Source organism: Arvicola amphibius, chromosome 14 (genome assembly GCF_903992535.2).
Source record: "Arvicola amphibius chromosome 14, mArvAmp1.2, whole genome shotgun sequence".
NCBI classification, from domain to species: domain Eukaryota; kingdom Metazoa; phylum Chordata; class Mammalia; order Rodentia; family Cricetidae; genus Arvicola; species Arvicola amphibius.
Genome location: NC_052060.1, coordinates 17,966,551 through 17,982,256, shown reverse-complemented (window position 1 = coordinate 17,982,256; position 15,706 = coordinate 17,966,551). Strand labels below are relative to the sequence as shown.

Below are 15,706 nucleotides of genomic sequence, written 5' to 3'. Positions count from 1 at the left end.
CCTGTTTGAATTCTTATTTTGACTTCCCTTGATGATGAACTTGATGTGGAATCACAAGCCAAATAAATCCTTTCTTCCACGAGTTTTTTTGGTCACGGGGTTTCATCATAGCAATAATAACCCAAACTAAGGCTTGTTGCTAACACCTATTCTCAGTGGTATGACACTGCCATCTCACTAAGCTGACAGGATATCAATCCAAAGAGGATAGTTTCTTAATTTTAAATTCTAATGGAATTTGTCTTGCTAGGTTTGGCTTTGTTGGGGATACATCATGCTTTCATCTTTCCAATTTCTCCATTTTCTTTTTCGAGACATGGTTTCTTTGTGGCTTTGGAGCCTGTCCCGGAACTAGCTCTTGTAGACCATTCTGGCCTCGAACTCCCAGAGATCCACCTGCCTCTGCCTCCAGAGTGCTGGGATTAAAGGCGTGCGCCACCACCGGCAATTTCTCCATTTTGGAATGGGAACATCTGCCCTATGTATGCCCCATCATTGCACTATGGATGGACATAACTTCCCCGTTTCGCACAACTACAGCTAGAGATTGCTCCAACGATATATATCACTTTATTTTATAGGTTGTTAAGACTTGTTTTATTAGCAAAAGTATTATCTATTTTGGAAAACAGATTTATGTGGTGGTATAACATATGTACTCCACATGTGTGATGGTTTTTGTCAACTTGAGACAAAACTGAGTCACCAGGGAAGAGGAAGCCTCAACTGAGGAAGTGCACCTATCATACTGGCCTGTGGGCATGCTTGTGGAAGCATTTTATTCATTGCTTATGGATGTAGGAGGGCCCAGGCCACTGTGCATAGTGCTATCCCTGGGCAATTGGGACTGAGTTATATAAAAAAAGTTAGCTAAATAATTAATTGAGTGTGAACTATGAACAGAGTTTCCCCAACAGTGGATCATTATCTGGCAGCATAAGATAAACCTGTTCCTACTATAAACTAATTTTGGTCAGTGTTTTATCATAGCAGCAAAATGCAAACTAGAACACACAGCTACTGGATACAATATTATATAGATGTGTGTGGTTGCCATGATTATGTTATTGCTAAATTCTGAAGTATCTCATCAGTTTTGACTTGCTATGCTATTAATGAGAATGGGACATTGAAATCCCCTACTATCATTGTATATAGACAAAATTATCCCTTTATATCCCATAGTGTTTGTTTTTAAAATTGGATATATTAATATTCAATGAATATATATTTATAACTGTTATATCTTTTGGGGGACTGTTTCTTATATTAGTATATAGTAGCTTTGTATCATCATTTAGCTTATTTTAAGTATACTTTTTGACACATAAGTCATGTTAATTTTCTCATTGCTGAGACAAATGACTTTGTAAGCAGCAACTTAAAAGTGGAAGAATTTATTTGAGGCTACTGTCTATTATGGTAGGGAAGACATAGTAGCAGGGATGTCTTGTTTAAAGCATCAGAGCATAAGACTACTTCTTCATATTTGAGTAGACAAGGAAGCAGAGACAAAAGAATGCCAGCGCTCATCTGACTTTCTTCTTACCCTTTGATTTAGTCTGGGCTACCAGCCCATGGGATGGTGCCATGTACATCCAAGGTGCGCCTTTCTTCCTCAGTTTATTTATTCTATTAGCATTTTCACAGACAAGCCCATAATGTTTCTCCTTAGCAATTCTAAATCCACAAAAGTTGACAAAGAAGATTAATCATTATAGAAGTATTTTTGTCATACTTTTTTGACAAAAATTTGCCAAAATGTTTGCTTAGAATTTATTTCACAAGGTTCTACTTTTAGTCTCAGTTTCTTTGACAGCAACATGTAGTTTCCTGTGGACAGCAAACAGTTGGATTTTATATTTTAATCTAGCTAGCCAGTTTGTGTCTTTTAATTGGAGAGCAAAGACAATTTACATTTAGCAGTGTTATTGAGAACTGTGTGCTAATTCATGACTTTTTTCTTTGCCTTTTGTGCTTTTTTACTGGTTGATTCAAGCACTCTCTGTTCTTTTCTTTTTCCCCAATTCACCCAAGAGCTTGGCTGGTTTGCCCAGCTGAAAATATTTGATTCTTTCCTAATTCTTATTAGTTCTACTAAATTTCATGAAATTAATTTTTCCTGTACTCTATTGTTTATGCCTATCTCTCTGTCTCCATTGATCTGTATAATTTATTTATGTATCTTCAGCAGTTGTTGGCTTAGTGGTCATGTCTTTAATTAGTACTTATATCCTGGAACGTCTTTATACCTCCTTTGGTTTTCAAAGCTTATTTTGCTAGCTATAGCAATCTTGGCTGGATTTATCTTCCATCATTTCATTATTTCTGCCTCGGCAATGCTTAAACATGCATGGGCAGCCCATATATGGTGATTCTCCAGTTGTTCCTACCCTGGGCAGTCCTAGATGCTTGTGTTATTGTCATACCCAAGGTTCCACAGTCCACAGTCTTCCTTTACGCTGTCTATTCTTTGGTTTTTTTTTGTTTTTTTTTGTTTTTTTTTTTTTTTTGACAGGATTTCTCTGTAGCTTTTTAGAGCCTGTCCTGGAACCAGGCTGGCCTCGAACTCACAGAGATCCGCCTGCCTCTGCCTCCCAAGTGCTGGGATTAAAGGCGTGTGCCACCACCGCCCGGCTCTATCCTTCGTTTTTTTGAGCCTTCCTCTTTTCCTTATCCCGTGCACTCCTCCAAGCAGTGCTATCTTTGGGTATTTGCAGTCATTCATTCTCGTAACGTGACCGAAGTAAATCAAACACCATCGCTGTGTCCTGTAGTTTACTTCCATCTGTAGATGGAGATGTTTCTCAATGTCATCGTTGCTCACCCTATCTCTTTGTGTGACACCTAGAATCCTGCTGAGACACGCCGTCTCAAGCACATTCAGCCGCTGTTCTGAGAAGCGTTTCATTGTCCGGGTTTCAGAGTTGTAAAGCAGGCAGCTCAAACAAGTGTCTCATACACTTGTAAGTTTGTTGTTGTCGCTATGTCTCTTGCTGACCAAACCTTTCCTAGTGCCTGGAACTGAGCCCTTGATATCCCTCTCTGCCTCTTGATATCTGAAGAAGCCTTCTCCTTTGAACTGAGATTTCCTCCTAGATAGACAACGTTGACTGTTTGCTTGAGGTTCTGATTCTTTATTACAATGTTAATATCCTTGTGCACCCTTCCCATGCATTATATCTCATAGACTACAATGAGAAACACTTTGGCAGCCGCTTGAACACCAGAGATGATGAGGAAATATTAAATATTCACAGGAGCAAGACAGAGGAAGCTAGCAAGGGAGCGAAATGCAGGAATGGTCCAGAAGTGGATGGCATCATGGTGAAGGAACTGGAGGCAATGACAACAGGCTCTGAGGCCCAGGCGCTTTTCAGACTCTTCAGGGAGATATGAGAGCACGAAGTGATTCCCACGGAATGGAAACACTCAGTCATAATTCCCAAACACAAGAAAGACGAGCTGGGCTACTCAAATTACAGAGGATTAGTTTGTCGTGCCATAGCAGCAAGATCTCCTCCTCCATTATCCCGCAAAGGATCAAGGGCAGAACAGAGGAAATCCTAGCAGAGGCCCAGTGTGGATTCAGAGCTAGCAGGAGCACAATTGATCAGATCTTCACTTAGAGGCAACTGGCAGAAGCACACTAAGAATTTGGAAAAGACTTATATGTTTGTTACATTGACTTCAGGAAGACATTCAATAGAACCTGGAGGAAAGAAACTTTAGGAAACAACGTGGTTCTACAGGTACCCAGAGAAAAATCATAAGAATACTAGAAAATGCTCATAAAGATACATTTGCATCAGTCAGTCTGTGGCAAATTAAGTGATCAGTTTAAGACAACTGTAGGGGTGTTGCAGGGATGCATCCACTTCCCACTACTCTTTAATATATTCCTGGAATTAATAATAATAACAGCCCTGGAGGATGAGGAGATCGGCGTGCAGATAGGTGGTGTGCGAATCAATAACTTGCGTTTCACCGACGATCCAGCACTACTTGCTGAATATCCAAATGAGCTGCAGGCCATAATAAATAAAGTGGTGGAAGTAAGTGAAGTTATTTACCTTAATATATTGAAATACCCCCATTCCTTATTTCCTGACTTCTGTCTGGGGTTTCTGCTGCGAAATCTGATGCTTACCTTTGTTTGTAACTAGGCATCTTTGTCTTGCAGTTTTCAATATTCTTTCTTAGCTCTGTACTTGTGATAGATTAACTATAGCCTGATATGACCAGGTTATTTTCTAGTCATGTTCATTTGGTGTTATATTTCCCTTAGGTATTAAGGTGTTCTTATATCTTCCTAGACTCATTGAACATATTTCTCCGTCATCGGTTTTTATTTTAGCTCTTTCTCTATACCAAGGATTTTTTGGATATGGTCTTTTTAAGTGTTCCAGGGTTGCTGAAAATTCTATGGTCATGATTTTTATTGTTATTCAAATGAAACAATTCACTGTCCCTTTCTTTAATTGACGCTTTTATCTTGACTTAGTATATTGATGCTGAGCAATTTCTTCATCTTTTCATTTATTCCCAACATGTCTGCTTAAGTAGTCTTCTCCTCCTCCACTTCATCCTCCTCCTTTTCCTTTTCCTGCTCCTCCTCCTTCATCCTTATCTCTCAGAAATTTCTCATGAAAATTCTGTATCGACATCTTTTGCTTTAGTCAATGTTTTTTTGAATCCTGTTTGAGAACACCAATCACCTTCAAAGTAAACTTTTGAATTCTTTGTCCAATAATTAAAAAATATCGATACCCTCTCATTCAGTTTTGGAAGAGTTATAAAATCTTGAGGGAGTCAAATGCCTTGCTTTTCATTGTTTTGGTGTTTTCATATTATTTATGTATGTGTTGAGATACATACTTCCCCCTTCACTTTATATGGGGTTTTCTCAGTGGCAAACTTTTCTCTTAAAGTCTCAGTCCCCACTACCACTTAGGAAAGAAAAAGCATACCATGGCAACATTGAAAATATTTTAACCATATATAATAAACAAGATACACAAAATGGAATCAACAGGTTTTAATCCAATAATGATATAAAATAAGAAAAGTAGGGGACTTACAAGATAAACTAAACTTTTTTATTGGGGAATATGAAATGTTAATAAGTAATATGAAGTGGGGGTGAAAAAGAAAAAAAGAGAAGGGAGCTCGGTGGGATGAAGGCGTGAGAAATGATGGTGCGGATGAATATAACAGCATAATAATTGCAAAGAAAGGCAGAACAATTGAAAAGACTAGTGATATTTCTTTCTTACAGAAAAAAAAAAAGAAGACAAAGAGATGCCTTTCCCCCCAGGCTTGTGTGGGCCAAATGGGTGTTAAGTCATTTACTCTCTTCTCTGAAATCCAAACACGTTAAACAGGTTAGTTCAGAAACAGCTACATGCAGGCAGCTCTGTCCTGCCTTTACTGTGGAAGTACACACACTACTATTATGACTGCTAGTAGGCTGAATTCATGCTAATGTTCTTCATACATAGTCCCGTCGACACAAAAAGTTTGAAAGCTGCCCTCATAGTGCTCCAAACAGCTGAATCCAAGTCCCACCAGTTAACTGGCCTCTAATGCCAGTGTATGCATGAGTGAAGGAATGTCCAAGTGATAACTGTTTCCACGAAATGTCTCTAGGCCTCTTGGAGTGTAGAAAGCAAGCAAACAAGAAGAGAGTCTGGGAGGAGATTCGGGTCATGAATAATCCTATGTGCCCTGGATATTCTAATCTTAGTCGTCTACATGTATTAGTCAACTACATGTGAGTTAGTCTCACATGGGTGAAACTTTGGCTGAGCTGCAAATTCCAAATGCTTGTGCCACCTGCTTCCCTATATAGTGAAGCCACTACCTCCCCCATGTGGATCTGTGTCCCTGGGTCTGAGTCCAAGCCGCAGGCAGTGTCCTCAGCCTACACTGATACTCAGTACTGTCACTCGGGCAGTAGACAGGAGAGATCTTTGGTGTTTGGAAACACAAAAATGCAGAAGGTTGTGCTACTCCCAGCTGAAATGCTTAATAATAAAACTTCTGTTAATGTGATTAAGAGTAGTGGGAATGAACTTTGAAGTATGAAGGGCAAGGGTGTACTTTCTCTAGTGTCTGCTTGCTGCACAGATGGCAAATTTTCTACATTAAATTACATTTTCAGAGTTTCAGATTGTGTGCCTCTGAGAAGTTTGCATTATTCATCATTTTGCTTTGCTCTGAATATTATTTTTCATTATTTCTATTATAAAAATATGCAGAAATAATTCTGGTTTGTAAGTATCTACTATTTAACTTTTAACTCCCTCCTGTGCCTTTCAAAGTCAGCCAGCTTTTCTTTTAATTGTGTACCTGATGCTCAGTTTCACACACAGGCAGATTTATAAAAGTTCTGGGTGTTTCTCATCTATAAATTTCTGAAAGGTATTATAATTCTTGAAGACCTATTCATTTCTCATTCTGTTCACCACCACTGGAGGATTTATTAACTCTTCTCACCACAATGGAGTGATTAACTTTCTCCACATAGCCTTTGGAGAACAAACTACATCTAAAACATTTCAGAAGATTTAACATTTGATATGTGAAATTAACAACATATTTGGATTATATAAACATACATTCCCAGCTAGAAAGATAATGAGGCAAATGATCATGTTAGCAATATTGGCATAATCCTTTTTGATAACTTGATGCTTAATTTTAGATGACAGCTTTATTGGCTAAAGGGATTTCAGGATAGATGGTAAAACATTTCTGGGAGTGTTTGTAAGGCTATTTCAGAAAAAGATGAACATTTAAATTGTTAGACTGAATAAAGAATACCATTCTCACTTAAGAGAAGAACATCACCCAATCCATTTAGGGTCCAAACAGGATAAAAAGGTACAAGAAAGGCAATTTATATTCCCCAGTTCAACTATAATTCTCTTGTCCTCAAACAAGGGGGTCCTGGTCGTCATTCATTTGGACTCAGTGAATCATACTACTGAAATGTCTTACTCTTCAGCTGGTAAACAACATATAGTAGGAAGTCTTAAATACCCACAATTGCTTGATTCAATTTTAGAGATAGAGATAAAGACAGAGTGTTATAGATGTAAAAAATAAAAGAACTAATCATTTTCTTACTAGATTCTTGTCTGATTATGCAATCAATTCTTCCTAAACATGCTCCTACTATTATATTGCTATCTATCACAAAGTCCTCACCAGAGTTAAGGCAATGATGGCACATTGCCCTCTAGTCTTCAAGACTATGAACTAAATAAACAAACCCTCTTTTTTTTGGAAAAGTTAGTATACCTCGCATATTTTGTGACAGTGAAGCAAAACAGATTTTACACACCTATTACTTTGCTCTTCAAAGTATTTACAGAAGCCTTTTTCTGTAAGTGGAAAGACATTCCTGAAAAATGTCTTTTTCTTCATTTCTGTCCACAATGCTCACTCAAAGAAATTTGCTTTCACATAACAAGGACAGCAACATAGTGTCACTGCCTTTTAACACTATGTTACAATTTGGTTTGGTAAGATTTTTAAAGGGTTCTTTTTAATTACATCCATTAATCATCTGTCTATCTGTGTGTGTGTGTGTGTGTGTGTGTGTGTGTGTTTGTGTGTGTGTAAAGGGACAAGCACAAGCTTCAGCAGTGCATGTGTGGAGGTCAGAGGGCAACTTTTGTGAATCAATTATCTTCTTCTACCATTTGGGTCCCAGAGGAGTAACTAAAGTTCTAAGCCTTGGTGACAGTCACCTTTATCTGATGAGCAACTGAACCATCTCACAAGGCAAAGTTAGAGAGATGTTAATACCCTTTCTTTTCTACAAGCTATCACAATGGTCCACTATATTGATATTATTTTGACTAGACCTCGACTACACTCTAGATGTATTGATGAGATATTACAATGTCATATATTGGGAAAAATATCCAAGTAAACTCTTAAATCATTCTAACTCCACGAAATGCCTCGATTTCTGAGGCTCTGGTGAATAAACCATTTAATATGATCCTGCACACAACCTAGAAAGAGCTACTACAACTCAGTAATATGCCTATTTAGATTTTGAAGACAACCTATTTCTCATTTGGTGCCTTACCCCGGCCTGCAGTTTACTAAGGGACTAAAATAGCTGTAAGCTTTGAGCAGGGCTTAGAGTTGGTCTTTGATTGAGCATCCTCAGGTTGCTATGGCAACAGAAACTCAAAGCAGGAAAGTCTATGAACAAGTCTTACTTGCTTTCTAGTTGGACCCACTTCCTGGTAAACAGACGCCATTGCAGCTTTGTTCTTTTCACTATAACTGCAATTAGCAAAGAAAAGGACTCCCTTGGTGGTCTCTGAAATCTTTTATAAGAGCACAAATCCCAATTATGAGTGTTCTGCACTCACTGCCTAATCACCTCCCCCCAACTCTCCAAACACTGTAACAATGGATTTAAACATATTAATTAGGGGGATGGGTCACAAACATCTTTACCATAACGATCTGTAGCAGATACAAGTTGATGTTCAAACTTCTACCAGTAGAGGTAACCTCCCCCCCACCAAAAACAAAACAAACAAACAAACAAAAAACAAAATCATAGTGTTTGACGTTTCACTGGACAAAAAAAAAGAGTAAGCAGGGCATAGAAGATTTTATGGCAATGAAACAATTATTTTGAATGATTTTGTAAAAGTAAATCCACATGTTACTTACACTTTATAACTGTAAATATATTTATAGATTGGTCAAAACCCATAGCATATGTAACACCAAGAGTAAGTATCTTGACTCTATCATCATTAGTTTATCAATTGCAACAAGTAGACAACAGGAATACAAAATGCTTAAAATAAAGGTGGAGGATACTAGAGTTGAGGGGTACATGAATAATTTCCACCTTCCTGTGTCTCTTAAACTACTTAAACTATTCATTTTAAAAAGTGTTAGAACACCTCTAAAGAAATACATAAAGTAAAAATGAACAGCAGTAAGTATCTACATTGAAAAAAAAAGAGGTTTCAATCAATGACCTTCCTTAGTTTGCTTATATTAATGGGAGTTCTCCAGAGCAACCAAGTCAATGAAAGATTTTTATTGACTACACATTTTTATTAATCCACAATGCTGTAAAACAATGCTCTCTATCTAATTCCAAAATACTTTCACCAGTGGGCAACTACCTTTTACCCTTCTTCAGACTCTCAGCAATCACCTACTTCAGTGAAATAAGCTATACTAGAAAATGAACACACACTGAAACTGATGTCGTCGGACTTTTGTCTGCCTAATCTTCTTAGCATTGTGCTTCTGAATTCAGGTAGTTGTAGCATGTGCCAATACATTCTTCGTCTTTTATATTACACTTTCTTAATGCACTTCACCTGTTGATGGACATTTGGATGCTTTCACTTTGGAAATGCTGCAGCTGTGAACAGACTTACCCAAAATTTGGTTTGGGAACCTGTTTTCAGCCAGGCATGGTGGTGTATGCCTGAAACCTCAGCACAGGAACTTGGAGGAAGGAGGATTAGAAGTTTGAGGTCATGTTTTGGTATATAGACAGTTCAAGACAAGCCTGGGCTACACAAAACCTTGTTTACATGCACACACACACACAGGTATAGAAGTAACATTATATAGGCTGAAAAGCTTATATTTGTGTCATATATATGTATATATATATATATATATGTTGAAAAGGCAATGAATTTGAAGATTAGGGAGGGGTATATGAGTGGGTTTGGAGGGAAGAAAGAGAAGGGAAAATGTTATTATAGTTTCAAAAATAAAAACAAACAAGCAAGAGCCCTGTTTTCCTGTCTCTAGAACTGCTGGACCAGAAGATATATTTGTCATTTATGTTTTGTGAAACTGCTAACCTGTTTCCAATAGTAGATATATCATTTACGATCTCAGCCAAAATGTTTAGCCGTCCAAATTCTTCCCCATGCTTGCCAATAGTTGCTGTTATGTAATATTTTAAAATTATAATCCTAGTGAGTAAACTACTCTCTATGTGAGGTATTGATTGCATTTTCCTATGACTAAGGTTAAGTGTTTAGTTTTCATCTGCTTATTATTTATATAATTTCTGAGGAGAAATGTCCACCAAAATCCTTTGTCTACTTATGAATTGGCATTTAGAATTTATGTAGTTATTCATCTTCCATTTGACTGTAAATATATCGACACAGTAATTGTATGTGTATGGGGCACAATGTGACGTTTCAATACATTCTGCAACGTGCAACGATCAGAGCAACTGGCATATTTTCACTTCAGGCACGCATCGTTTCTTTATAGGGGGGCGTTCAAAATCGTTTCCGTTAACTAATTTTTGTGTATTTATTTATTTATTTTGTCTTGGCAAGAGCTTAGGATACACGCTTTTCCACAGGAGGGTCTCTTGACCAATGAAGATCCGAGAGCCTCCGATGCTCGCTCTAGCTGCACAGACAGTTGGTCCTTGAGTGCAAGCGGTACTCACCTGCCTCGCCTTGTATGCCCTGCTTCTTGCGCGGGTCCCGCCAGCCATGACAGCAAAGCGATACAAAGTGCTCAGGGGAGTGAGCTCCGGACCTATAGACCTAGGGCCGCTAGCGAACCGAGTTCCCCGTGGGCGGTCCTTTGGCTAGCACCTGAGCCTGCTACCGTAGCCTCGGCAGTGACGTCACAGCCGGAAACTGTGGTTCCCGCGAGACAGAGGCTGGAGTCGGTTGCCCGGGAAACACGCAGAAGTGGAGGACTGCTTCGGGATGGAGGCGGAGACTTCCTAGAGGTCTCTGCAGCCAAACCTTTTCGCCCCAGAGCTGGAGCAGAATCTGAACTGATGCAGGTTCTAAATCAGCCATGTGGGGGCAGCTTTGAGACGTGATCGCAGAACAATCATTTAATTGGTAAAACAGGTTTTTTGTTGTTTTTCACTTAATAAGTTGGAAAAGGTGAGCAAATACAAAGCGGCTTCCTTTTTAGCCTCATCTACTGATTATATTTTATATCTAAATTACTAACAATTTATCGACTTGTAGCTTATGATCATTAAGTTTTATTTCCCCATACATGTACCTTAAAACCTTTTCATAAACGAAAGAACAAAAACGTGATTGAAGATCTAAATTTTGTTTTAAGACAGGGTCTCATGTAGCCCAGATTGGCCAGGAGCTGGCTGGGGCTGACAGTGACTTTGAACTCCTTCTTCCTCTTTTAGAGTGCTGGCATTAGTGCTGGCATTAAAGGCTTGTGTGCACTATTCTGGTTTAGCCACTGCTGGAGAACGCAGGGCTGCTTCCACATCTGGTGAGCATAATACCAAGTGAAGAACTTTTATAACGTGTCCAGTTATAAAATATGAAGGATGGTTCCTATTATGTGCTTAACCAGAAACAATATATTTAACTCAGAGGCATTGTTTAAAATCATTTGCACACTATTGAATTTATACTTTTCGAACTATGTATCAGCTTTTAAGTAATTTGACTTATAATTTCATATATTTAGGGCTTTGTTTCATATTTGGTCTTTTATTATTTCGTTTTTATTATAGACATTATTGTCACAGTGAGGTTCTACTCCGTGTCCTAGTAATGAAATGTAAACTTTTACATTTACTTTTTTTTTTTTAGTGGAAATTTTTTTTCAACCATTTGAATTTTCAGGTTTCATTACAGATGGTCATACCTATTAAGCTTGGTGTCTTAGTCACTGTTCCTGGTGAGTAAGCATTCAAATAATGAGCCTGTGGGACCATTCTTTTGTTTGTTTGTTTTGTTTTGTTTTTCAAGACAGGGTTTCTCTGTGTAACAGCCCTAGCTGTCCAGGAGCTTGCTCTTGTAAAACAGGCTGGCCTCGAAGATACAGAGATCAACCTGCCTTTGCTTTCCAAGTGCTGGGACTAAAGGTTATGTGCCACCATCACCCAATTTGTGAGACCATTCTTATTTAAACCACCATCCTTAGCTTGACTCCCATCTCCCTCTTTCTTCTCTTACATCCCCCTGAAACAATGCCCTTCTAAACACATCTGCTTTCAGTATTACCCTTTTACTTTTATAATGTGTGTTCTGTTATTCTCCCTAACACTAACCTTAAAGCCTCTTTCCCCTTCTGTCCTGGACCCCTGCCTAGGTTCCTGACATTTACTGTAGTGATTTGAAAGACATTGGCCCCCATAGGCTCACAGGGAGTGGCACTATTAAGAGGTGTGGCCTTGCTGGAGTAGGTGTAACCTTGTTGTAGGAAGTGTGTCACTAGGGGTGCACTTTGAGGTCTCAGAAGCTCAAGCCAGGCCTAACGTCTCAATCTCTTCTTGCCTCCTGCCTACAGATCTAGAGGCAGAACTCTTAGCTACCTCTCCAGCTCCATGGCTGCCTGAGTTCTGCCTGCCATGATGATAATGGACTAAACTGAACTGTAAGCCAGTCCCAATTAAATGTTTTCCTTTATAAGAGTTGTCATGGTTATATTGTCTCTTCACAACAATAGCAACTCAAAAACATATACCCTCCCTCACTTGCCTGCACATACAGAAAATTAAGGCTATAATTTACATTTGAGATAGAACACACAATGTTTATCTTTCTGGTTTGGACTACCTCACTATAGTATGTTTCAGGATCATCCATTTTCTGGCCAATTTGATAATTTCACCTTCTTATGACTGAATAAAATTCCTCTGTGTATACACACTACATTTTTATTTTCTATTAATCAGTTGATGGGTACCTAAACTTACTCCATTTTCTTGATATTGTGAAATCAGCAGCAGTAAGCGTGGATGGCAGGAAACAAGAGTCCTTTGACTACATGCACAGAAGTGAGAGAGCTGGGTCACATGGTGCTACTTTCTAGCTCCACACTGATTTCTATTGACATCTCACCAATTTATTCTCCTTCCGGAAGTGAATAACCATTCCTCTTCCCTCACACCCTCTCCAGAATGTGTTCTCATTTATTTTCTTGGCGCTAACCATTCACTCAGGGACTGAATCTTGAAGTAGTTTTTACTGTGTTCCTGGAAGTTAAGGATCTTGGGCATTAAAGAAAGTGTTTATTGGCTATTTGTATTTCTTCTTTGAAAACTTTCCAATTAGCTTCCTAGCTCAGTTTCTGACTGAGTTTATTTTTCTGGTGTTTGCCTTTTGAGTTCTTTGTACATTCTATGTAGTAATTCTTCTAGCAAAGATTTTCCTCATTCTCCTGATTTGGTTAACTGTTTCTTTCACTGTACAGTTTTTAATGTAATGATGTTAGTTGATATCCTCTTAGTTAATACTTGGTCTAATTCCTGACTCAGTCAGAAAGTACTTACCTATGTCTATATCTTGAAGTATTTCCCCTATGCTTTTCTTCTAGAATTTCATATTTTTAAGTCTTACATCAATGTCTTAGATTAATTAGAAATTATTTTGTTCTGGATTCAAGATAAGTATTTCATTCTTCATACATAGATATTTAATTTTCCAAGCATCATTTATTAAATATGTTGCCCTTCCTCCACTGGGTATTTTTGGCATCTTTCAAAAATATCTGAGTCTTTCATTTCATTGATGTATATGACTATTTTTCTGCCATTACTATGCTGTTTTTCATTTTCCTGATTAACATAAATGCAAAAATCAGCAAAGCACTTGTTAGTTGAGTTGAATGACATATCAAAAGGATCATTTATCACTGTGAGATAGGCTTTATTCGAGGAATACAGAGTTGGTACAACACATTCAAACCTACATATGACATAAATGGACTTGGGAACAAAAATCACACCATAATTTCGATAGTTGCAGAAAAGGTTTTTGACAAAACTTAATATCCCTTACAATAAAAATTATAATAATCACCTGGAGTAGAAGGAAAATTCTCACAGGCTAGAGAGAGGCTCAGTAGTTAAGAAAACATATTACTCTTCCAAAAGATCTAATCTCAGACCCAAATGCCCTTGACAGGTGGCTCACAACTGTCTATGTTTCTTGCTCTAAGGGATTCAACATCATCTTCTTGCATCCATAGGTACCTGCGTGGGCGCACGCGCACACACACACACACACACACACACACACACACACACACACACTTTTAAAAATATTTTTGTCTTAGTTATGATTTCTGTTCCTGTGATAAAATACTGTGACCATATCATCCTGGGAAAGAAATGATTTCTTTCATCTTACAATTTGTAGTCTATCATTCACGGAAGTCAGGGCAAGAACTCTTGAGGACCTGAAGGCAGTATCTGACACAGACTACCTGGAAGAGTACTCCTCACTGGTTCTCTCTCTATGGCTTGCTCAGCCTGTTTTATTATATACCCCACAGTGAACTGGACCTGCTTCAGCAATTACCAACCAAGAAAATGCACCATTGGCTTGCCCACAGGCCAATCTAGTGAGGGCATTTTCAGAGTTGAGGTTGTCAAAGCTTCAGCTGCTCTTCCTCACCCCTTCATGCCTTTAAAACAAATACCACTTGAGTGATTTTCACATGGTCAAGTTTGGCTGCCAGCATAATATGCAGCCTCAGCCACTCTTAACCAGAGCTTCTGACTCTGAAGAGAAACTTCCCAGAAGACTTCTCAGCCTCTTCTTAATCACCAGCAAATTTTCAGCTGACCATCATCAATTGTTCCGGCAAAGTAAGGTTTCAAAACATTAAATGGCTTGTGAAGAGTATTTAAGGAACTCTCAAACTTCACTCTGAAACTCCTTAAGGAAGGCCTCCATTGTCTGCACTGCTCTTTGGTTTATCCTCTTAGTTCCCACAGAATAGCCCGCTGAGCTCTGAGCACTCAGTGACTTTTCTAGCCCAAATCTCTAAGTCCTTCCACAATTCTTGCAAAAATATGATCCAGTCTGTCACAGCAATAGCCCATGACTGTTATCAATTTCTGTCTTAGAGCTTCTGTTGATATAATAAAAACAATGACCACAGAAACCTTGGTGAGGAAACACTTGATTTTATCTTACATCTGGAAGTCCATCATCCATGGAAATCAGGGCAGAAACTCAAGTCAGGGACCTGGAGGTGGGAACTGAAAAAGAACCATAGAGGAGTGCTACTTACTGGCTTGTTCCTCGTGGTTTGTTCAGCATATTTTATTACATGCTCCAGGACCACCAGTGCCAAAACTGTCAAGTTCTGCTGCTTGCTGGAACTGGAACACATACTGCTCCTTCAATCACACCTGCATCAGCTGTCTATTGTTTCCTGCATTGTTTAAGCTTTTCTTTACTTCCTTTTCACAGGCTGAAAGCTTAACTGGGTGGGGTCTTGCCCTGAGATCACCACTTCCTTTATTCCATTTAGCATTAGGTTTTAAACTTTTTTATCTCCTTGAGCACTAAACTTAGCTCCAACATTACATTTTCTATGCTCCTTTTCTCCCCCAACTATATATTGTGTATTTCTCTTTGTCCATCATGCTCCTTTTCACTGTAGCATAAGAAGGTCCACTAATTACCACACGATACAGTAAATACTAGGCTATCTTGAAATCTCCTCTGACAATGCCATTAATCCAAAAAGCTTCTATTTAGCCTTGGGCACATTTCTAGAACAAGAATGAAAGGCAGTCATATTCTTTTCCAAAACATCATAAGAAAGGTCTGTAGATCATTTATTAATCTTTTCCTATGACACCCCTTGAGCTAGACTATCATAATCTGCATTGCTCTGTCACCATTATCTTCCATACTTCTGCTAATATGGCCCATTAAGAACC

The 15,706-nt window shown here is 38.5% G+C and overlaps 1 protein-coding gene across 2 annotated transcripts in view; it reads right to left on the bottom strand.

The window, feature by feature from the left end:
* Positions 1–10,629, bottom strand: part of Lrif1 (ligand dependent nuclear receptor interacting factor 1) — a 72,445-nt gene extending 61,816 nt beyond the window's left edge. Inside the window, exon 1 of one of the 2 annotated variants that reach the window (XM_038311437.1) lies at positions 10,481–10,629. In XM_038311437.1, the coding sequence (XP_038167365.1) occupies positions 10,481–10,528 (48 nt within the window). In that variant the 5' untranslated portion in view covers positions 10,529–10,629. The remainder of the gene's footprint in view (positions 1–10,480) is intronic. The other variant, XM_038311435.1, reaches the window with a different exon arrangement.
* Between the last annotated feature and the right edge of the window lie 5,077 nt (positions 10,630–15,706).